General features: G+C 44.1%; 4 protein-coding genes and 1 pseudogene across 4 annotated transcripts in view; 2 read left to right on the top strand and 3 right to left on the bottom strand.

Annotated features, from left to right (window-relative positions):
- Positions 1 to 1,792: 1,792 nt before the first annotated feature.
- LOC134338864 (histone H2A type 1-like) overlaps positions 1,793 to 22,321 on the bottom strand; it is a 597,857-nt pseudogene continuing 577,328 nt past the window's right edge.
- LOC134338711 (late histone H2B.L4-like) lies at positions 6,347 to 10,433 on the top strand. The gene is made up of 2 exons (XM_063034754.1): positions 6,347 to 6,427; positions 10,089 to 10,433. Exons 1-2 carry the CDS (start codon positions 6,347 to 6,349, stop codon positions 10,431 to 10,433), a joined length of 426 nt encoding a protein of 141 aa, XP_062890824.1.
- LOC134339082 (histone H2A type 1-like) overlaps positions 11,281 to 22,321 on the top strand; it is a 318,239-nt gene continuing 307,198 nt past the window's right edge. Inside the window, exon 1 of the mRNA XM_063035392.1 lies at positions 11,281 to 11,644. Within this exon, the coding sequence (XP_062891462.1) occupies positions 11,281 to 11,644 (364 nt within the window). The remainder of the gene's footprint in view (positions 11,645 to 22,321) is intronic.
- Positions 15,774 to 16,184, bottom strand: LOC134339093 (histone H3). Its single transcript, XM_063035401.1, has one exon. The coding sequence runs from the start codon at positions 16,182 to 16,184 to the stop codon at positions 15,774 to 15,776; it is 411 nt and encodes a 136-aa protein (XP_062891471.1).
- LOC134339088 (histone H1-like) lies at positions 17,046 to 17,675 on the bottom strand. Its single transcript, XM_063035397.1, has one exon. It carries the CDS (start codon positions 17,673 to 17,675, stop codon positions 17,046 to 17,048), a length of 630 nt encoding a protein of 209 aa, XP_062891467.1.

Raw genomic sequence — 22,321 nt, 5'->3', positions numbered from 1 at the left:
CGAAAATTTATAGAAACAATATTACCTTAAAGAGTAAAAAGCTCCAAAGAGATGCTTGTAGCGATCCAAAATCGAATCATTAGTACAACTCTTCCGCGGAAACTGTGAGTGGCTCTTAAAAAAGCCGTTGGCATTATCATATCAGCACTCTGCCCCCTCACTTAGAGCTGCTGTACTTGGTCACCGCTTTTCTCCCTTCCGACTCGGCGTGCTTGGCCAACTCCCTGGGCAGCAGAAGGTGCACTGCGGTCTGGATCTCCCGAGAGGCGAGGGTCGATCGCTTGTTATAATGAGCCAAACGGGAAGCCTCGCCAGCGATGCGCTCAAAAATGTCGTTCACGAACGAATTCATGATACTCATGGCCTTGGACGATGTGACGGTGACCCTACTTCATCACCTGATAAACATAAATGGAGAGTAAGTCTCCTTCCTCGCCCTCTCACGTTTTTTTAACAAAATATACTTTATTCAAAAATAAAATTATGTACAATAAATCATTCAATGACTGTCAATCATTTACAGATGTTCCCATTACGGTGCACACTTTTAGCCACCCACATGGCACTCCGTTGTTTCACCTTCCCACACCATTGTTGAGGGGTATACTCCCCGCCACCAGACCTCTCCCCGGTTTGAACTCGGCTTTCTTGGCGCCCTTCATGGAACCTTTCAGGAGCTCACATATTTGCAGAGCATGTTTCGGACACAGTAAGAGATGGAAACACTCGGAGCGCGGAACAAATAGCAAGTGTCTAATGCTAGTGCCCTTATGCTAATGAGGAATCGTAATGTTTAGGTTCTCATTGGTAGATTTGGACGAATGAGTTAACATTTCAATCTAATGCTTTGATTGGATAATGTGAATGGGCCAAATACATCCCAGGGTGACGCAATTAGCAGGGTTTATTGGGTCCCCAACCAATTTTGTACCGCGGACCGGTTTAATATTGACAATATTCTTGCGGACCGGGGTTGGGGGGTGGGTTAATCACGACCGGAATATAGGTGATAAGTCAACTATAAGTCACTTATAAGTGGCTAATACACTCAATTTCGTTTCTAAATGGGTTTATCTAACGAATTTAATATTAAACACACAGCGCATATTTTCCTCGCATGAATAAGTCAATTATTAACACAAAATACTCTGCAGATGCTGGGGTCAAAGCAACACTCACAACACGCTGCGGGGGGGGGGGGGGGGTCCCACGGTTTGTACTCCCGCAGAAAACGCCCTCAGCTCCGAACGCGATTCAGTAAACCACCGCACATCTAAACCGGCTTGTTTAGAAGATAAATGTAAGTAAAGCTACGATAATTTTCGTCTTTCTGCAAAATTAACTTCCTCAACCATTCCTGATGACAGCCAAATATTCGGAGCGGATGATTTCGGACTGGCTGCCAATCACAGACTTCGGTACCCGGGCAGAGATTATATTCACCCCACCCGCCCGTAGCTGTTCTGGAAAAGGCGTCTGCTTGAAATCGATGACGTGCATGAAGCCGATCGCACCGCTGTGTATAATAGATGCAATCGGAGCGGACATTCAACTCCAATAGTCAACTGAGGAACCAGCTCCGACTGGGCACCCACCATCACCCACCGTCACCCTGTCAGTTACGCACCAGCAAGGAATTTTAATGCGCCCTGCTTAAAAATTAGCACAAAAATCTAATCCGGACAAGAGCCCTTTCCCCCGCGCTCATGATATCCGCAGAGCAGCCCTTTCACAGACACTGTGAACGGCTCTGAAAAGAGCCTTTGAGTCACTGGGTTCAGAGTCTGTCGTTTCACTTGCTGGCTCCGCCGGTTTTCTTGGGCAACAACACGGCCTGGATGTTGGGCAGCACCCCGCCCTGAGCGATGGTCACCCCTCCCAGCAGCTTGTTGAGCTCCTCGTCGTTGCGGACGGCCAGCTGCAGATGCCTCGGGATGATGCGGGTCTTTTTGTTGTCCCGGGCCGCGTTGCCGGCCAGCTCAAGGATTTCAGCCGTCAGATACTCGAGCACAGCAGCCAGATAGACCGGGGCTCCGGCACCCACCCGCTCAGCATAGTTACCCTTTCTCAGGAGCCTGTGAACACGGCCCACTGGGAACTGCAGTCCTGCCCGGGACGAGCGTGATTTGGCCTTGGACCGAGCTTTGCCGCTGGTTTTTCCTCGTCCACTCATACTCACAATCTCGGTAATTCCTCACAGACAATGAGGAATCGCATCGGGACCTCGCCCTTCTTGTACCTTTTGGGGGAATGCAGCGGAACGTGTCTGATTGGTACAATTAAGTCCAATCGTATTGAAAGAACCAATAAAACAATTGGAAAGCTGCCTTATTCACCAATCAAGAGACAACAGCAGAAGCGCGGAAAATAACCGCTTCCTCTCCCAAAACAAACTGAAACTTGAAACAGCCCGCCAAAAATGCTTTGTTTAAACCTTATCTAAAATCAAATCATTGCAGGTCTCTTTGTCGAATTCGTCTCCCCAATCAACCATTACTGAATTCCGCCACATTTATCATAAGTGTAGCTATTTTTGTAACAGTGTCTGGTGATTTATTTCGCCAATTTCTTTCAAAAATCGATTGTCAGCTTCTGTTCGCGGTCATTGCATGAACCGCGCCAGGTTACTAATGTGTTACTCTTTTCAAACTGCGAATGGAGTCTAGCCTGCAGTTTTTGCAATTTAAAGGGGAACAAGGGAAGTCAGAGCCAACATAAAAAAAGGCAAAGAGAGGGCGTATAATGGAGCAAAAACTAGTGGGGTTAGAAGATCGGAAATCTTTTAAAAACCAACACAAGTGAAATAGAGTCATAATGATGGAATCCGAAGGTAAACTAAGGAATAATAATAAAGAGGAGACCAAAAGTTTCTTCAGATGTATAAAGAGGCAAGTGTTCCACAAGTGTCTGCCTTAGGACAGCTTCTCTCGTTATATGTCAATGACCTGGATGATGCAATTGATGGCTTTGTGCCAAGTTTGTGGATGATACAAAGATAAGTGGAGATACAAGCAGACTATCTGCAGAAGGACAGACAGATTAGGAGAATGGGCAAAGAAGTAGCAGATTGAATATGGTGTCAGGAAGTGTTTGGTTATGCACTATCGTAGAAAAAAATAAAAGCATAAATTATTTCTAAATGAGGGAAAAATCAAAATATCTGAGGTGCAGATGTCCTTGTGAGAAATTGTGCAGGATCTCCTAAAGGTTAATTTGCAGTTTGAGTCAGTGGTGAGGAAGGTAAATGCAATATTGGCACTTATTTCAGAGAAATAGAATATAAAAGCAAGAATGCAATGTTGAGACTTTATAAAGCATCAGTAAGGCCTCACTGAGTACAGTGAGCAGTTGAGGGACCGTTATCTAAGAAAAGGTGTGCTGATATTTAGAGGTTGGAAGAAGATTCAAAAATAATTCTGTGATTGGAACTTGGTATATGAAGAGCTTTTGGTGGTTCTGAGTCTCTACTTACTGAAATGCAGAAGAATGAGAAAACCACATTAAAAGATATCAAATGTTAAAAGGCCTTGATAGAGTAGATATGATGAGAAATTTTCCTATCGTGGAGGAGTTTAAGACTAGTTGCATCCTTGTTTAAGTATCTGAAGGGGCTGCTGCTCAGGTTCTGCTTGTACCTCAGCCCCATGCTCCTCAGTGAGGAGGATCTACTGGTGGGCTTGCTACTGGGCCTGGCCAAGATGGCCATTCACAGGTTCAGGTGGCGGAAAGTCTCCCAGGACCGACTGCCTGCCCCTCTTCTGAGGATACATTTGTGCCCGGCTGTCGTTGGAGAGTGAGCATGCGGTCACAATGGGTACAGTGGGCGATTTCCCAGAGCAGTGGGCTCCCTGGAATCGACTATTTTCAGAGTCAATTCAAAGTGAATGTTTTCACTTTGTGTACTTGTGTAAATTAAACTTTTATAGTTTTGTAAAAAAAAAAAAGAGGGACATCTATTTAGAAGGGAGATGAGGGGGAATACTGTTAGCCAGACAGTGGTGAATGTGTGGAATTGCTTGCCACAGGCAGGCGTGGAGGCTAAAGGATTTAAGGCAGACGTTGAGAGATTTTTTTATTAGTCAAGGCCTAAAGGGTTATGAAGGGAAGCCAGGAGATTATGACTGAGAGGGAAATGGATCAGCCATGGTGAAATGGCAGAGTAAACTCGATGGGCCAAATGACCTAATTCTGATCCTACAGTATATTTGATGATCTTCTGGCATTTAAACCAGTATGGCCAAGGAATCAGACTAGATAACAACACAGTTATGTTGTAAATCCTCTATCCACTGCAAGGTAAGAAGGATTGCTGCCATTTCAACAGTACAAGCTGAAAGATCACTAGATAATCTTTTACTAACACCTGAAATTCTGGGATAAAGACAGCTGCACCAATGTTATGAGATACTAGGCCTTTAGAACCTTGACCACCCCAAAGTTCTTCCTTCAGTCCTGACGAAGGGTTTTGGCCGGAAACGTCGACTAATCTTTTCAACTGATGCTGACTGATCTGCTGAGTTCCTCCAGCGCATTGTGAGTGTTCCTTTGACAACAGCATCTGTAGATTATTTAGTGTTTAGAACCTTCTGTAAACAATGGAGCTATTCCATCATATTGATGATACATATAGTCACCACTACTTCAGTTACTTCCGTAGTAACGTCAATATATCTGTTATCGATACTTGGAGACCACAAATTATTTCACCCCAGCTGGGAATGTACTTTGCCTGTGAAATGAAGTTTTCTTCTGTAATTCAGTAAAACTGTCTGGAACCATGTACTGAGAACACATCAGCATTAGTTCACAAGAGATCAGTCCTTCAACTGCATTTATTGTGCAAGGGATTCACTATGCCTGACATCTGACATGATGCATTGCCAGGAAATTCATGGAGAACTGTGGTGTGGGAAGGGTTCACTCACTCATTCAGCCAACGAGTTTACACTGAGGGGAGGCTGTTCACCTGCTCAGACTGTGGGAAGGGATTTATTCAATAATCTGACCTACAGAGACACCAGCGAGTTCACTTTGGGGAGAGGCTGTTCACTTGTTCAGACTGTGGGAAGGGACTCACTCAGTCATCTCAACTGAAGATACATCATCAAATTCATACTGGACAGGAGACTTTCTCCTGCTCAGACTGTGAGAAGGGATTCACACAATTATCCACCATACAGAGACACCAGCGAGTTCACACTAGGGACAGTCCACTCAACTGCTCTATAAGTGAAAAGGGATTCACTCAGTCATTCAGGCTGCAGAGACATCAGTCAGGTCACACTGAAGAGAGGCCGTTCAGAGGCTCTGACTGAGGAAAAGGATTTACTCAGTCATCTCAACAACTCACACACCAGTCAGTTCACACTGGGGAGAGGCCATTCACCTGTTTTGACTAGGAAGAGATTCACTCAGTCATCTGATTTACAGAGTCAGCAGTCAGTTCACACTGGGGAGAGGCCATTCACCTCTTCAGACTGTGGGAAGGGATTCACTTGCTCATCTGACCTACAGAGATACCAGTGAGTTCACCTTGGAGAGAAACCACTCACCTTCTCAGATTATGCAAAGAGATTCACTCATTCATTTGAACTGAAGCTGCGTCAATGAATTCACACAGGGGAGAATCCATTCAACCTGCTCTGAATATGGGAAGGGATTCAATTACTCAACCCTCTTTGTGACACACTGATAGACTGAGTTCGCACTGAGGAAAAGGTTTAAATCAGCTGCGTGATTGATATTTAACCATTACAGTAGTTGAATCCAGAGGCAAGTTCAGAAGTGACTTTTGGTGTTGAATTTTGCAATTATTGCTCCACTCAGTTCTACAGCTGGTCACTGGGCATGGGAGAAATTACTTCTGTTGATGTTTAATAGGATCTGATGTTCTTATTCTGCATCTGTGACTAATAAATCAGTTCTACTTTAAACTCTGTCTCAGATACCTAGTGAATCTACAACACCCGCAGTGTACAGAAGGGAGTCAACTCAGCCCGGCTGCTCCCTGACAGTGTTTCTGTTCCCCAACAGTTCTTGTTAATCCATCCTCGCTGTTCACCACCCCAACTCTCTCTGTGGTGGTGGATCCCTAACAGAGGTGTCCCTTGTATTTCCTATGTGAATTTCCGCAGACTGAAAATGACAACGAGCTGACTTCAGTTATGTCCCCCATGTTCTTCATCCCTCAAATTTCTTAGCTGAAGAAGACTGATATTGGTCGTCAGCCTCCTCCTAAACCAGCTCTATTCATTGTTGTGGGACAGTTTCACTGCTTCGAAAGTGCAGAGTCTCACACAGCTGGGTTGATAGAATACACCACGGTCCACTAAAGTCTGAAAGCAGAATGGGGGACCAATTCAGTGAAACAGAGTCAGAAACCAGGGCTGTCTCAGCACAGGTGCTGAGCTTGGGGCTCCAGACAGTGGTAGGGGTAATGATGATGAGGAGGGGTGTGGCAACGGATTACTGAACAGCAACGTTTGGGAGCTGATCGACAGAGAAAATAAAACTAGCTTGACTGACTGCTGACACACACAGTGCCTGTTAACATTGAGTATATTGCTTGTGAGAGTTTCTGTTACACTGTTAAGGATAATAGGATGATTTGGTAAGTGAATAAGTGGCTGAGGAACTAGTGCAGTGGTGTATATTTATCAATCATTAGAATCTCTTCTGGGGAAGGTACGACATTTATGAAAGGGATGGGTGACACCTGATCCTAAGGAGAACTGATATCTGTGCCGGCAGGTTTACCAGAGTTGGTCTGGAGGGTTTAAACTAATTTGTCAGGGGGATGGGAACTGGAGTCATCATGCTGAGGATGAGGTAGTAGGTTTTCAAATAGAGGCTGTGTGTAGAGAGACTGCTAGCAAGGAGGGGCTGATGAGAGGGCAAAATTGCAGTCAACAGGATGACTTGCAATACATAAGGTGGACAAAATCAGAAGGGGTGAATACAGGACAGAACGTGTTATACTTGAATGCATGCAGTATATAGAATAATGTAAATTAACTTGTAGCATATTTACACATTGGCATATATGCCCATTGTTGGTATCACTGAATCACAGCTAAAAGTAGATTATAGCTAGTAGCTTAATGTCTAAGGACATACATTGTATCAAAAAGAGAGGCAGATAGGCAAAAGGAGTGGTGTGACTCTGTCCGTAAAAAAAAAATACGTAATCAAATCATTAGAAAGAGGTGACGTTGGGCTGGAAGGAGATGAAACATTAGGAGTAGAGTTCAGGAAGTACAAAGGTACAACTCCCTGTATACAAGCCCCAAACAGATATGGTTTGTAAATTACAATGACACATCGAAAATACATGCAAAAATGGCAATGTTGCCATAGTTATGGGTGAGTTCAATATGCAGGTGGATTGGAAAAATCAGGTTGGGAATTTCTAGAATGCCTACAAGGTTCTTTTTTTTTTAGCAAAGTTCGTGGTTGAGCCCACTAAAGGATGAGCATTGCTGCATTTGCGCACAGTGCAATGAACTGGATGTGTTTAGAGAGTTTAAGGTGGTGTTAGTGATCATAAAATGATGGAATTCACCCTGCAATTTGAGGAGAACATAAAGTCAGATGCACCAATATTACAGTGGAGTAAAGGAGATTACAGTAGCATGAGAGAGGAACAGGGCAAAATTGATAGGGAAAGAACGCTGACAGGGATAACAGACTGAGCAACAATAGTTGGAATTTCTAGGAGAAATCTGGACGGCACAAGATATAAATGTCCCAAAGAGGAGGAAGTATTCTAAAGGCAGAATGACACATCTGTGGCTGACAAGAGAAGTGAAAGCCAACATACGAAACAAAGGGAAGGCATCTAATTGAGCAAAAGTTAATGGGAAGTTAAAGTTTGGGAAGCTTTTAAAACCCAACAGAATGTAACTAAAAAGTCATAAAGCAGGGAAAGATTTAATATGCAGGTAAGCTAGCCAATAATATTACATAGAATGCCAAAAGTCCCTTCAGTTACTAAAAGTGCAAAAGAGAGTTGAGAGTAGTTATCGCACTGCTGTGAAACCATGCTGGACAAGTAACAATGTGACGCAAGGTGGATGAACTGAATATGTTTTGCTTGTGTCTTCACTGTGGAAGGCAGTAACTAACGGTACGCCAGAAGTCTGAGTGTGTCAAGGGGCAGATGTGTATGAAGCTGCCATTGCATGGGAGAAGATTTTTGGGAAACTTAAAGGTCTGAAGGTAGGTAAGTCACTGCATCAAATGGGAAACACCCCAGGGTGCTGAAAGAGGTTACTGAAGAGATTGTGGAGGCATTTTCGTGATCGTTGTAAGGAACATGGAGAGATATGGACATGGTGTAGGTAGGAGGGATTAGTCTTTGGGTGTTTTTGATTTGCTTTTCAGCTGGTTGGGCACAACATTGTTAGCCGAATGGTCTGTTCCTGTGCTGTATTCTTCTATGTTCTATGTTTCATTTTCTATATTAAAATATTTCATATGCATAAACTTCTACAGACGTGTTCGTGGAAACTGCATTGACCACTTGGAATGGCAAAACTCAATATTAGTTCCATTAGAAAAATCAGTATCCATCTTTGGGTTCCCCCCAGCTCCCCCCACTGCTCCCCCCCACCACCACCTAGGACATGCTCTCATCTCACTACTGCGAGCAGGAAGAAGATAAAAGAACCTCAGGACTCACACCATCAGTTTCAGGAATGGTTATTATCCCTCAACCGTCCATCTCTTGAACCAAAGAGGATAAATTCCTTCATTGTTGAAACGTTTCCACAAACGTCTCACTTGCAAAGGCTCTTCACCTCCAGTTCTCAAGGTATATTGCTTATTTGTGTAATATTATTATTTCTTTTTGTATTTGCACATTTCATGCCTTTTGCACACTGGTTGAATGCCCAAATTCATATGGTCTCCCATTTATTTTATTATGGTTAGAATTCTGTTGTGGAGTTATTAAATATGCCTGGAAGAAAATAAATTATGCTTGTTGATGGTGACATATACTTTATACTTTATTGTCACCAAACAATTGATACTAGAACATATAATCATCACAGCGATATTTGATTCTGTGCTTCCCGCTCCCCGGATTACAAATATTAAATATTAAAAATAGTAAAAATTTATAAATATAAACAATTGAATTATAAATCATAAATAGAAAATAGGAAAATGGAAAGTAAGGTAGTGCAAAAAAACCGAGAGGGAGGTCTGGATATTTGGAAGGTATGGCCCAGATCCGGGTCAGGATCCGTTCAGCAGTCTTATCACAGTTGGAAAGAAGCTGTTCCCAAATCTGGCCATATGAGTCTTCAAGCTCCTGAGCCTTCTTCCGGAGGGAAGAAGGACGAAAAATGTGTTGGCTGGGTGGATCGTGCCCTTGATTATCCTGGCAGCACTGCTCCGACAGCGTGCGGTGTAAAGTGAGTCCAAGGATGGAAGATTGGTTTGATGTGCTGGGCTGTGTTCACGATCTTCTGCAGCTTCTTTCGGTCTTGGACAGGACAACTTCCATACCAGGTTGTGATGCACCCTAGAAGAATGCTTTCTACAGTGCATCTATAAAAATTAGTGAGGGTTTTAGGGGACAGGCCAAATTTCTTCAGTTTTCTCAGGAAGTAAGGGTGCTGGTGGGCCTTCTTGGCAGTTAACTCTGCTTGGTTGGACCAAGTCAGGTCATTTGGACTTTAATAATAAATTTACTTTCAACTTGCCATCAGAGTGTGTTCTTATTCCATGTGCATCTATATTTTCTGTTTTCCTTTGTGTAATTTCAACCCCAATTCTCTCTGGTTGGCAAGGTTCCCAGTCCGCACTGTTAGCCAAACTGAATGTGCGTGGTTTCTGTTGGTGGAGTGAGCGATTTCAATTTGTTCCTTCTGATATCCAGTTAACGGATTGGATTGTTCGAAATAAATTCGATGGGAGAGTCATCTCTCCCATCAGCTAATGAAATATGCTCAGATTCCCCATGTCTTATTACCATTCTGCTGTCAGCTCTGCCTATTTAATTTGCGCTCCGAAAATTATTCTACTTATTTCTGGGTCTCAAGTTGACTGAAGAAATTCCCGATCAGAAACTTGCTCCCTAGAAGGGCGCTAAGAAAGTGCTGCAGAAACCAACAGGTAAGCCTGGCAAGAAGCGCAGGAGGCTGAGGAAGGAGAGTTACTGCATCTATATCTACAAAGTGATGAAGCAAGTTCACCCCGACACCAGCACCTCTTCCAAGGCCATGAGCATCATGAACTCATTTGTGAACGACATTTTTGAATGCATCGCTGGCGAGGCGTCCCGCCTAGCCCATTACAACAAGTGGTCGACCATCAGCTCCCCGGAGATGAAGACCACCGTGCGCCTACTGCTGCCCGGGGGGCTGACCAAGCACGCAGTATCAGAAGGGACAAAGGCAGTGACCAAATACACCAGCTCCAAGTGAAGAGTGCTGCCAAAACAAACTGAAAACCAAAAGGCTCTTTTAAGAGCCACTCAGTATTTCACTAACAGAGCTGCTTCTTGAGCCAATTCAAATCCTATTCATGTTAATCGGAATATGCTGTCCACTGGTTGGTATTATCCCAATTTCTCATCCAGTTTAATTGATGTACACATGGAAACATGACCCCTCCTTCTTGTCACTTTGTCGCGATAATCACAAATTGTGTCAGTGAAGTGGATGTTTCCTGTTCCTTCTCGTTTGATTGTTTTAGGGTATGTGCTTTATTAATTTCTGTCCCATTTTTGGTAATTTCTGAATCCCATTTCAATGCCAGGTGGTTCTTTCACCAATAATTTGTGAAAACTACAGTCAGAGTTCGTTCATAACCTGGTGCAATTTACACACAAGGACTGACTGGGAAATGAAGCTGAGAAACGATTTTTGATCTGAGCCAGGAAATCGTAGAATTAAATCCCTAGGCTCTTCTGCAATATTAGCTACACTTAACGATTAGTAGTGACGGACTTTAGTAATGGGTGAATGCGGAGAAGAAGTCAACAAGCAGAACTGTAATGACTTGATTTTAGATTATGTTTGAATAAAGGATTTTTGGTAGGTACTCTTCAATTTTTTAGGAGAGTAACGGTTATTTTCCATGCTTTTGTTTTTGATATTGATTGGTAAATAAGTCTGCTTTCTGATTAGTTCATTTCTTCTATCCTATGAGAGTAACCCTTGTTACATCAATCATAAATGTCTCACTGCATTCCCCTTGAAGGTACAGGAATAACGAGACCCGGAAACATTTCCTCCCTCTCCGTGAAAAAAAATTGCTGATATTGTGAAAATGAGTGGATGTGGAAAATCCGGCGGCGAAGTTCGGTCCAAGGCCAAGTCTCGCTCGTCCTGTGCCGGACTTCAGTTCCCGGTCGGCCGTGTTCACAGGCTTCTGAGAAAGGGTAACTATGCTGAGCGGGTGGGTGCCGGAGCCTTGGTCTATCTGGCTGCTGTGCTCGAGTATCTGATGGCTGAAATCCTTAAGCTGGCCGGCAACGCAGCCCAGGACAACAAAAAGACCCGCATCATCCCCAGGCATCTGCAGCTGGCCATCCATAACGACGAGGAGCTCAACAAGCTGCTGGGAGGGGTGACCATCACTCAGGGCGGGGTGCTGCCCAACAACCAGGCCGTGCTGTTGCCCAAGAAAACCGGTGGAGCCAGCAAGTGAAACGACAGAACCTGAAACCAGTAACCCAAAGGCTCTTTTCGGGGCCGCCCACAGTGTCTGTTGAAGGACGGCTGTGCGGGTATGCTGAGTGCGGGGTAAAGGTCCTGCATTTCGCTGTCACTGCAAAAGATTTCTGAGAAAGTTTTTACATAATGAAGAATGTTATTAAAGTTGTTATGTTATTTAATTTTTCTACACAAGCTGAGTTTCCTGAGGGTTGAATATCAGTATAAACCAATACCAGGTGGAACATTTGAACAGATTATAGAGTCATTAGCAATGATCTTTCAAGAATCAGTAGATTCTGGAATGGTTCTGGAGGACTAGAAAATTGCAAAAATCACTTCGCTCTTCAAGAAGCGAGAGATGCAGAGGAAAGGAAATCATTGGCCAGTGAGTCTGACCTGAGCGATTGGGATGATGTTGGAGTTGATTGTGGTGTTGGATACTTGCGAGCACATGATAAAATCAGCCAATGACAGGATGGTTTTCTTCAGGGAAAATCTGTTGGAATTCTTTGAAGAGATAACAAACAGAATAAATAAAGGAGAATCAATGGATGTTATGTAGTTAGATTTTTAGAAGCCTTTGACAAGGTGCCACCCTTGAGGCTGCTGAACAAGATGACCCCCGCCCCCCATGAAATTACAAAAAAAAGATACTGGTATGGGTAGAGCATAGGCAGATTGGCAGGGGGCAAAATGTATGAATAAAAGGAGACTTTTCTGGAGTGCTGCCAGTGAGTAGTGTGGTTCCACAGAGGTCTGTGTTGGAACACCTTTTTACACTATATGTCAATGATTCAGATGATGGAATCGAGGGCCTTTTGCCAAGTCTGTGGATGATATAGAGATAGGTGGAGGAGCAGGTAGTGCTGTGGAAGCAAGGAGTCTACAGAAGGACTTAAACAAATTAGGAGAATGAGCAAAGAAGTGGCAGATGGAATACAGATTTGGGAATTGTATGGTCATGCACTCTGTAGAAGAAATAAAAGTGTACACTGTTTCAAATTGGAGAGAAAATTCAAAAATCTGAGAGGAAGAGGGACTTGGGAGTCCTCATGAAGGATCCATTAAAGGTTAGTTTGCTTGTTGAGTCGGTAGTGAAGAAGGCAAATGCAATCTTAGCATTCATTTCAGGAGGACAAGAATTTAAAAGTAAGAATGTAATGTTGAGGTTTTATAAGACACCGATAAAGTCTCATTTGGAGTAGTTTTGGGGATCTTATCTCAGAAAGGATGGCTGACATTGTGGAAGAATCAAAGAAAGTTCATGAAAATGTGTCCAGGATAGAAAAGCTTTGACATATGAAGAGTGTTTGAATGCTCTGGGCTTCTACTTCAATTCCAAAAAATGAGGGGTGACCTCATTGAAACCTATCAAATGTAGAAAGGTCTCGATAAAGTGAATAAGGAGAGAATATTTACTATGGTGTGGGAGTCTGAGACCAGTGGTCACAGCTTTAAAATAGAGGGATGTCCATTCAGAACAAAGATGAAAATAAAAACGTTTAGCTAGAGAGTGGTGAGTCAGTGGAATTCATTGCCACAAGTGACTGTGGAGTCAAAGTGATTGGGTATATTTAAGGAAGAGCTTGATAGATATTTGATTGGTCAGGACCTGATGTTTTACAGGGAAAAGGCAGGAGACTGGGGCAGAGAGGGAAATGGATCAGCCACGGTGAAGCACACTCGATGGACCAAATGACTTTTTCTGTTCCTATGTCTTATGGCATTTAAACCAGTTTAATTGTAACTTCTTCCCTTCTGGGCCCTCACCTCCTCTATAGTGAATTAATATTTTTTTTTCCTGAATATCATATAAACGTCTCCCCTTCAATTGAATGTTGCACATCCCTGTCAGATTAATTCCATAAGACCCTAAGACAAAGGAGTAGAAGTCGGCCATTCGGCCCATCGAGTCTGCTCCGCCGTTTTATCATGAGCTGATCCATTCTCCCATTTAGTCCCACTCCCCCGCCTTCTCACCAGAACCTTTGATGCCCTGGCTACTCAGATACCTATCAATCTCTGCCTTAAATGCACCCAATGACTTGGCCTCCACTGCCGCCCGTGGCAACAAATTCCATAGATTGAGAGAACATGATCCTTATTTAAAACCTTTGCCTCTCTCTGACTTAGTGGAATATCACTATCAAGAGCACTGCCCTTCATGGACTGTTTAGCCAACCTATCGACTACTTCACTTCCATACAGACCGACATGAGCTGTGACCCAGAAAAGCAGACATACATTCCTCAGTACTGCAGCTGACTTCCAACAAAACACCTGGACAACTATTGGATAAACCCACTTTAAGACAACATAATACAGAGAAGGAATCAGGACAGACAACAACAGTTACCTGTACATCCTCTACCCACAACAATACAAGGATTGCCACCATTTTAATAGTATAAACTGGAAGTTCATTAGATAACCATTTCCTAATTGACATCTGAAATGCTGGGACATACTGCGGCACCGGTGTTATGAGACACTGGGCCTTTAGACTCATCTGTAAACAATGGAACCATTCCATCATATTGATGAAGCACAGACAGTGGAACCACCAGCTCTTCATTTACACACCCAGCAGATTCTGACAGCCTCCCCGGAAGAGTCAAATGTGCCGCAGGTAAAGCAAATAGCCAGGGAACAATAATGGATAAAGCCATGCAGGAGCCTGGCTCATATTGGATAGTCCCAGGTTATCTGATCATTTCCTTCCCACCCGAAACAGCAAGTCTTGCAAACCTGAGGTTCCAATCTATCAATTGGATGAAGATTCTTTCTGAATTGGATGATCATCCACACGACCACTGAAGTCTAGCCAATAATTCACAGCCATCTTCAATCTTTGCAAATACAATGACATCTGACTCACTTCCCCCCGCAGAGAAGAAACAGAAGACCTAACCATACCAAAACACAGATGTAAAGCCTGGGCATGAATAACACCCAGATATCTCAAAACTGAGGGGGCAGCAGAGCTATATGTAACAGAACATCATCTAATTCTTTTGTAATCAATGCATAATACAAAAGAAATCATTGACACCCTATTAACTCCCCAAGGGTCTGGAGATCAAATTCGCAGTCTCTTCCGGTGAGCGTAATAAGTCTTATTTGCCAAAGAACAGATAGCAGAAAGAAAAGCGCCTATGGTAACTGTCAGTTCCCCAGATAACCTGAAAAGCCAGCCAAAGAAGTTATTGATCCGTAGCCTACAAACATATGTTTTGACTCATTAATTCGTGTTCGGTCTTGGTAGAAACTTCATCAGATTATGCACTGGTCTCTCTTGGCAAACTGCTGTCTAAGACGAGTTTGCAACGTGAAAAAAAAAGTTGTTCTGTGAAAGAACCGGAATTCCAGCGTCGGCAGACTTGTCCCCCGTGAGCCTATCATTGACTCGGGAACTGGGGTTGAGGAGCAAACAAAAAGGATCAGCCATGACTGAATGAATGAGCAGACTCGATGGGCCAGATTCTGCTCTGTTTTATGGACTCCACTAGAAACAGAACTGGAAAGCTGCATTTATTAAACCTATTCTCCGTAACAGTAACAACCGTAGTCAGCAATAATATGCATTGACTGATTAATTCGAGAAGGAATAATTTCAGCCTAAATGGCCTGCTTTGTTCCTGACAATTTAACTCCCAAAAACCAATCCACTTTATATTCTCATTGCGTCTGTAACTAAACGTCATCATTGGTCTCTCTTATCAAACTGCGGGCTAAGGCCAGTTTGCAACGCGTAAAAAAAAAGTTAGTCGTGTGAAAGAACCGGAATGACAGCATCTACAGACCACCGTGTCCTTGTGAAACTATCCTGGAATCGACTAGAAATAGGACTGGGTACTAAAAGTTAAGACTGCATTTACCAAAGCCCATTCTCGATAACAATAGTAACCACAAATCCCTGGAAATCTTGCCACAAGAAAACATTAGTACACGATAGATATGTGAGACAGGAACACGCGCTGACGGTGAGGGAGAGGTTATATCAGAAGAATGGTGTGGCGGTGTAAAAGAAGTGACAGCCCTTTCCACTGTCGGATTGGTGGCTCTTAAAAGAGCCTTTTGTTATGCTTGGTGCCGAGGCCGGATTCAGGCGCGCTCTCCGCGGATGCGGCGGGCCAGCTGGATGTCTTTGGGCATGATGGTGACTCGCTTGGCGTGGATGGCGCACAGGTTGGTGTCCTCAAAGAGCCCCACGAGGTAAGCTTCACTGGCCTCTTGCAGAGCCATGACGGCCGAGCTTTGGAAGCGCAGGTCAGTCTTGAAGTCCTGAGCGATTTCTCGCACCAGGCGCTGGAAGGGCAGTTTGCGGATGAGCAGCTCGGTGGATTTCTGGTAGCGCCGGATCTCCCTCAGAGCCACGGTGCCGGGCCGGTAGCGATGAGGCTTCTTTACTCCGCCCGTGGCTGGAGCGCTCTTTCGCGCCGCTTTGGTGGCCAGCTGCTTACGGGGAGCTTTTCCACCAGTCGACTTGCGCGCTGTTTGCTTGGTCCGGGCCATTCTCCTTCAGCAGTCCAAAAGTAATTTCAAATACCGGGATTACAGTGTCGGCGCAGACTCGGGAACTGGCTTTTAAAGAGCTGATGATGGGCCGCCCCACTCAGTGATTGGTTGCACGGGAGATGTCTATTACAGAGTATCAGCGTTCTGAATGGCTGCTTTTCTATCACCAGTTTGAAGCTGGCCAGTGCTGGTGGTGGTGGGAGGTGGGGCATTTTAGCTGTGACCAAATATGGAAACTTGCGACTGAGGTCAGAATTTCGCCAATCTGACTGCAGTTATTAGATGCCAGTTCAATTTCAAATCGCCCGCCAATTCCAAGAGCAAACAAAAGAAAATTTTGTTTCAACAGCACCCGGTTTTCTTACAATAAAATCATGAATTATCAAATTTCAGCTTCAATCGGTTAGCTGAATGCTTGCATTTTTACTGATTAGCTTCCTGAAGTAAAGGATTTAAATCGATTTTAATACATTCATTTACTAAATGACTTCTGAAAACAGCCGCAAAAAGTTTTCAAAAGGACGACAGGAATCAACACTGAAATGAAATGCTGCTCGATAGATCTAAATCATTTTGTACAACCCAATAATTAAATTCGTTATCTGTTCTGTCTCTAAGTCGCTGCTCAATGGCAAACCGAATGCCGCGGTCTCCTTTTACACACACCGTTTTGACCTGCCCGCGGGACGCAGGGAAGCAGAGGAAACGGCGTCAGAGTAATAAAGCAGAGAGAGACCTCTATCTTACAGTTGCCTCCCGACTTTTATACAACCGTAAGCTTTCTAGCCCTTTCGTGGAAAAGCTGAGTGGCTCTGAAAAGAGCCGTTGGTTTCAGGTCTTTAAAATATGTATTTTTATTTATTTTTTGGCCGCTGTCTTCTTGGCTTTCACGGATTTTGCCTTCGGTTTGGGTTTTGCCGACTTTTTGGGCGCCTTCGCCTTCGGGGCTGCGATCTTCTTGGGGCTCTTGGTCTTCTGCGCAGCCTTCTTGGCCGCTGGTTTCTTAGCTGCCGCTTTTTTAGCCGTCGGTTTCTTAACACTTTGTTTCTTGGCGGGAGATTTCTTAGCTGCTTTCTTGGCCGCAGTTTTCTTGATCGCTGGCTTCTTGGTCTGAGATGTCTTGGCCGCTGGTTTCTTTGTTTTTTTCACGATTTTCGCGCCACTGTCCTTTTTAGCGGCCTTCAAGGAGCCGGAGGCACCTGCGCCCTTGGTGTGAATCAGGGAGCCGCTTTCCAATTTCCTTTTAATGACCATCTTGATCTGACTTTTGAGCTTTTCCACATCGACGCCGTTGGCGGCCAACCCCTTCTTTATCGCGACTATGGACACCCCTCGGTGACTGCGGGAATCCGCCACAATCTTGTCGATCTGTTCGCCCAGTTTGGGACCGGCTGTCTTGGTCCGGGCGGCCGCCTTCTTCTTGGGAGCCTTGGTTGCAGCGGCAGGCGCCGGTGGAGGAGCGACTTCAGCAGCTGCGGTCTCGGTCATGTCAGCGACTCTGTACAAACTCTCTCAAAACTCAGAACCGAGTGAGAAATGAAGAGAGAGGCGGCGGTGCAGAGCAATTTAAAGGCAGCGAGCGGACGGGGCGGAGACACCAGGTCATCAGCTCCCGGCTACTCTGTCTCTCTGTGTTTCTTTCTCCTCAAAAACACCCCCATTCCAATTAAAATCGGGCACCCCTATCACCCAGACAGCCCTCTGTTTGTGTCCGAGGCCAGAGTCTTTGCTGTAAAGCAAGTTTGATCCGAATTCGAGGCAAAGGTTTTCATATAAACCAGTTTAACTGCTGCACTAACGCCGTTCTCTCCCGCGGCCGCTGGCATGTTCGTTGTTTTCCGACTGAAATATTGAAACTAACTAAAGAAATGCGGTTATTCCCACTTCAGGACTGAGCTGGGGAACTGGGCCATCCCGTGACAGGGAAATTTTTTTATTTTCCACAACAGGGACGGCGAAATGTGGCGACGTGATCGGACTCAGAAACACAGTCGCAACGCATTCAAATATCACTGGTTATCTGCTCTGTATCTTACAATTTTTAATTTATGCGCTTTAGTTTGTTTACTTATGTGTAACCCATCTGTAGATTTCATCATTACTTTCATAAGTTATGTGCTGTGTGTACGGTGCTTTACACTCGTTTGGTGAAACGTTGTCTCGTTTCACTGTGTGTATATGTATATATTGTTAATGACAATAAACTTGCATTGACTTGACTTGACAGTGACCTCCAATCTGAGGCGTCGGGCTTTTGAACTCTCTCTTTGACACACCGTTCATATCAGCATAGTCACGGCACAAACTGCGGGCCCGGAGCAGTTCCCAACACAGGTTTTACTCTCTGCTTGCATGTTACTTGTAGATTTCCAGCACAGTAACATCTCCTCTTGTTTCCCTTCCTTCCATCTTGAGCCATACTTTTCTCCTTAATAAACTTTGAGGGAAAAAAATCAGTTACAAAACTCACCTACCTCCCGCGGCTCAAGATCTCAATCTCTCCCTAACTACCCTTTTACTCTTAAAACAATAGGAGAACCTCTTTGGAGATTCCTGAACCTTACCTGCCAGATCCATCTCATACTCCCTCCTGGTTTCCTTCCTCAGAGTATTCTGAATCTTTTAGTAGCCAGAAAGTGATTGGATTGATGCCAACCTCCTGAATGAAGTGTATGTTTTCTTTTTTTTTCCAAACCCGAACCTCATTATCTCACATTTGCCAAGGTTCCCTAAATCTGCCAGATTACCCTTCACCCTAACAGGAACATTCTGTTCCCAGACACTTGCTGTCCGCTTGCCAGTCATTCATTTCCTTTCTTACAGGCTCTCCAAATTGACCTTGGCTAGTAACTAATTCCCCCAACATTACCCTGCCCCAGTTTACAGCACTAACCTGTGGAGCTGACCAACTGTATCCTTCCCATCACTCTCTTAAACTAACAGAAAGAATGAAAAAGGAACTTTGGTCAATTGTGTAAGTCAGCTGAGGAACAGTTGCCTTACTGAACATCCACACTCCGAAAGCACTGCAGAAAGAAGATCAGTTTCTAAAGGTTTGATTCAGTGTGTGACTGTACAGTGTCTGCACTCTGTTCTGTCAGGACACAACGTTTGGATTTATTGATATACAACATGGAAAAGGTCTCTACAGCCCCGTCAGCCATGCTGGACAGCAATCCACCATTTAATCCCAGCCTAATCATTAGTCATTGTAAATTATCCCATTAACCTACCAACTGGTAGGTCTTTGGACTGTGAAGGTCTTTGAAACCGGAGCACCAGAGGATGTATAAACTCCTCACTGGCAACAGCAGGAATTGAACCCTGGTCGCCTGCAATTTTAAATCTTTCCTTCCTGAAACTTCCACAAAACAGGCATCCCAGATGGACAGGATGGGGATGAAAGTATTTGGTACATTGGCCTCCATCAGCAGAGATGATTAACACAGGAGCTGGAATGTGATGTTCTTTTTTGTGTCAGACATTGATGAGTCCACACCCGGAATATGTTGTGCAGCTTTAGCCACCCTCATTCGAGCCACAGTGTAATTAATTTTAAAAGAGTGCAAAAAAGGATTTAGAAGAGTGATGGTGGGAATTGAAGACCTGAGTTATGTGATGGTATTGGGGTTTCTGACCATGAACTTCAAGTGAAGACTTTAAGACCAATTATATATTAATAGCCATGAACACTCTCACTAAAGGGAGATAATACTGTAATGACCCAATCTTCAAAGACTAGTTTACTTGCCTGTTTGTTCTCCATGGTGAGTTTAGCTCTCAATCCCCACTATTTGAGGGGTGGGTCCCCCCTTCCTACCAATGTGAAGATACTTCCAGCTAACAAAGTAGTTTAAAATAATAAACACAAGAAATTCTGCAGATACTGGAAATCCAAAACAATATATACAAAATGCTGGAGGAACTACACAGGTCAGGCGTCATCCATGGAAAAGAACAAACAGTCGATTTTTTGGGCTGAGATCCTTCTTCAGGACTGGAAAGGAAGGGGAAAGGGGCAAAAATTATAAGGTGGGAGGAGGGGAAGAAGGATAGCCAGGTGGGTAGGAATAGTCAAGGGCTGGAGATGAAACAATCTGATAAAACCATAAGACATAGGAGCAGAATTAGGCCATTCAGCACACGTGTCTGCTCCATCTGATCCCAGATCCTTCTCAACCCCATACACCTGCCATCTCACCATATACTTTGATACCCTGACCAATCAGGAAACAGTCAACTTCTGCCTTATGGTCTCCATCACAGTCTGTGGCAGAGTATTCCACAGATGCTCTACTCTCTGGCTAAAAAAAAATCCTCTTTACCTCTGTTCTAAAATGTTACTCTCAATTTTGAGGTTGTGCACTCATGTTCTGGATAGCCCCACCATAGGAAACATCCTCTCTACATCCACCCTATCGAGACCTTTCAACATTCAAAAGGTTTCAATGAGATCCCCACGCATTTGTTAACTTTGACTTATTTTATCATTAGTCTCCAAGTATCCTGAAACCTCATCGTTAATAATAGACTCCAACACTTTTCCAACCACTGAAGAAAGGAGAGTGCACCATAGGAAAAAGGGAAGGAGGAGGGGCAGCAGAGGGAGATGATAGGTAGCTGAGAAGAGATAAGAACCCAGAGTGGGGAATAGAAGAACAGGAAAGATGGAGAGTATTTTTTTTCACCAGAAGGAGAAATCTGAATTCATACCATAGAGGCTACTCAGACGGAATATAAGGTGTTGCTCCTTCACCCTGAGGGTGGCCTCATTGTGGCACGAGACAAGGCCGTGGAACCAACATGTCGGGTTGGGAATGGAAAATGTAAATGGAATTTTGGGACACCGGTTCATTTCACTTTTGGCAGATAAAGCTGAGGTGCACGACAAGCAGCACCCCAATTTATGATGGGTGCCACCAAAGTTGGGGAGGCTGCATTCGGAGCATTGGATACAACAGACAACCCCAGTAGATTCACGGTGAAGTGTTGCCACACCTGGAAGGACTCATTGGGGTCCTGAATGGAGGTAAGGGAAGAGGTGGATGGACAGATATAGCACTTTGGCCACTTCCAGGGATAAAATCCCAGAGGGACATTAGTGGGGGGTGGGGATTTGGGACGAATGGACAAGGGATCACAGAGGTAGTGATCCCTGCAGAATGTGGAGGGGGTGGGAGGTAAAGTTGTGTTTGGTGGTCGGATCCCTTTGGAGATGGTGGAAGTTGCATTTAATTATGTAGTTCAAAGTATTTAAGCACAGTTTTTTTTCACTTACAGTCAGAATCGCTTAAATCCAAACAACACTCTCAAAATACATTGAAAAATCAGACAATTTCTTTCTTAAACATTTCCAAATTCCACAGGGGAATTCTATCTTATCTTGAATCTTGAAGCATTATACTCTAAAACATTTCCCTGCCTCAGATTTCCCATTCTCATTCTCGGGCTTATATACTCCTTGGTCCTCATCCCGTCACTCCCTCTTCCATGCTGGCAAACTCACACATGATCTCTTCTGGTCTACCTCTCCGGCCCTTTTTATATCTGTACATTACTGTTTTCAGATTGGTAGCCTGTGCTCAGTGGTGTGTGGCAGGGATCTGTGCTTGGTCTACTTTGCAGATGACACCATCATCGATGGTATGATGGACAATGACAAAGGTTCTCTAAACTACAAGAAGATAAACATCCGTTGTGCAAATAGGCATGGAAATGACAGCTGGAATTTAATTCTTTTGGTAGGTTAAACCAGGACAGAAGTTTACAGAGTGATGAGCAGTGTCCTGGAGAGCATTGCAGAACAGAGAGACCGGTGGGTGCAATTCCTAAAAGTGCAGATGTAGGTGGACAATATGGCAAAGAAAGCAACTGGCACACTTCCCATCATTGGTTAGGATAATGAGTACAAGAGTCGGGATGTTGTATTACAACTATATAAGATGTTGGTGAGATTGCACTTGGGTATTGTGTGCAGTTCTGGTCACCAAGCTACAGGAACAATGTGATTCAGCTACAATTGGTGCATGAAACATTCACAAGGATGTTACTGGAGGGCTGCAGTTACAAGAGGAGACTAGAATAGAGTGGGACTGTTTGTTCTTGAGCTCAGGAAGGTAGGGGTGAATTTACAG

This window comes from Mobula hypostoma, chromosome 28 (assembly GCF_963921235.1).
Source record: "Mobula hypostoma chromosome 28, sMobHyp1.1, whole genome shotgun sequence".
Classification (NCBI taxonomy): domain Eukaryota; kingdom Metazoa; phylum Chordata; class Chondrichthyes; order Myliobatiformes; family Myliobatidae; genus Mobula; species Mobula hypostoma.
Note: the sequence above shows the minus strand (reverse complement) of the source record. Positions and strands in the feature narration are given on the sequence as shown.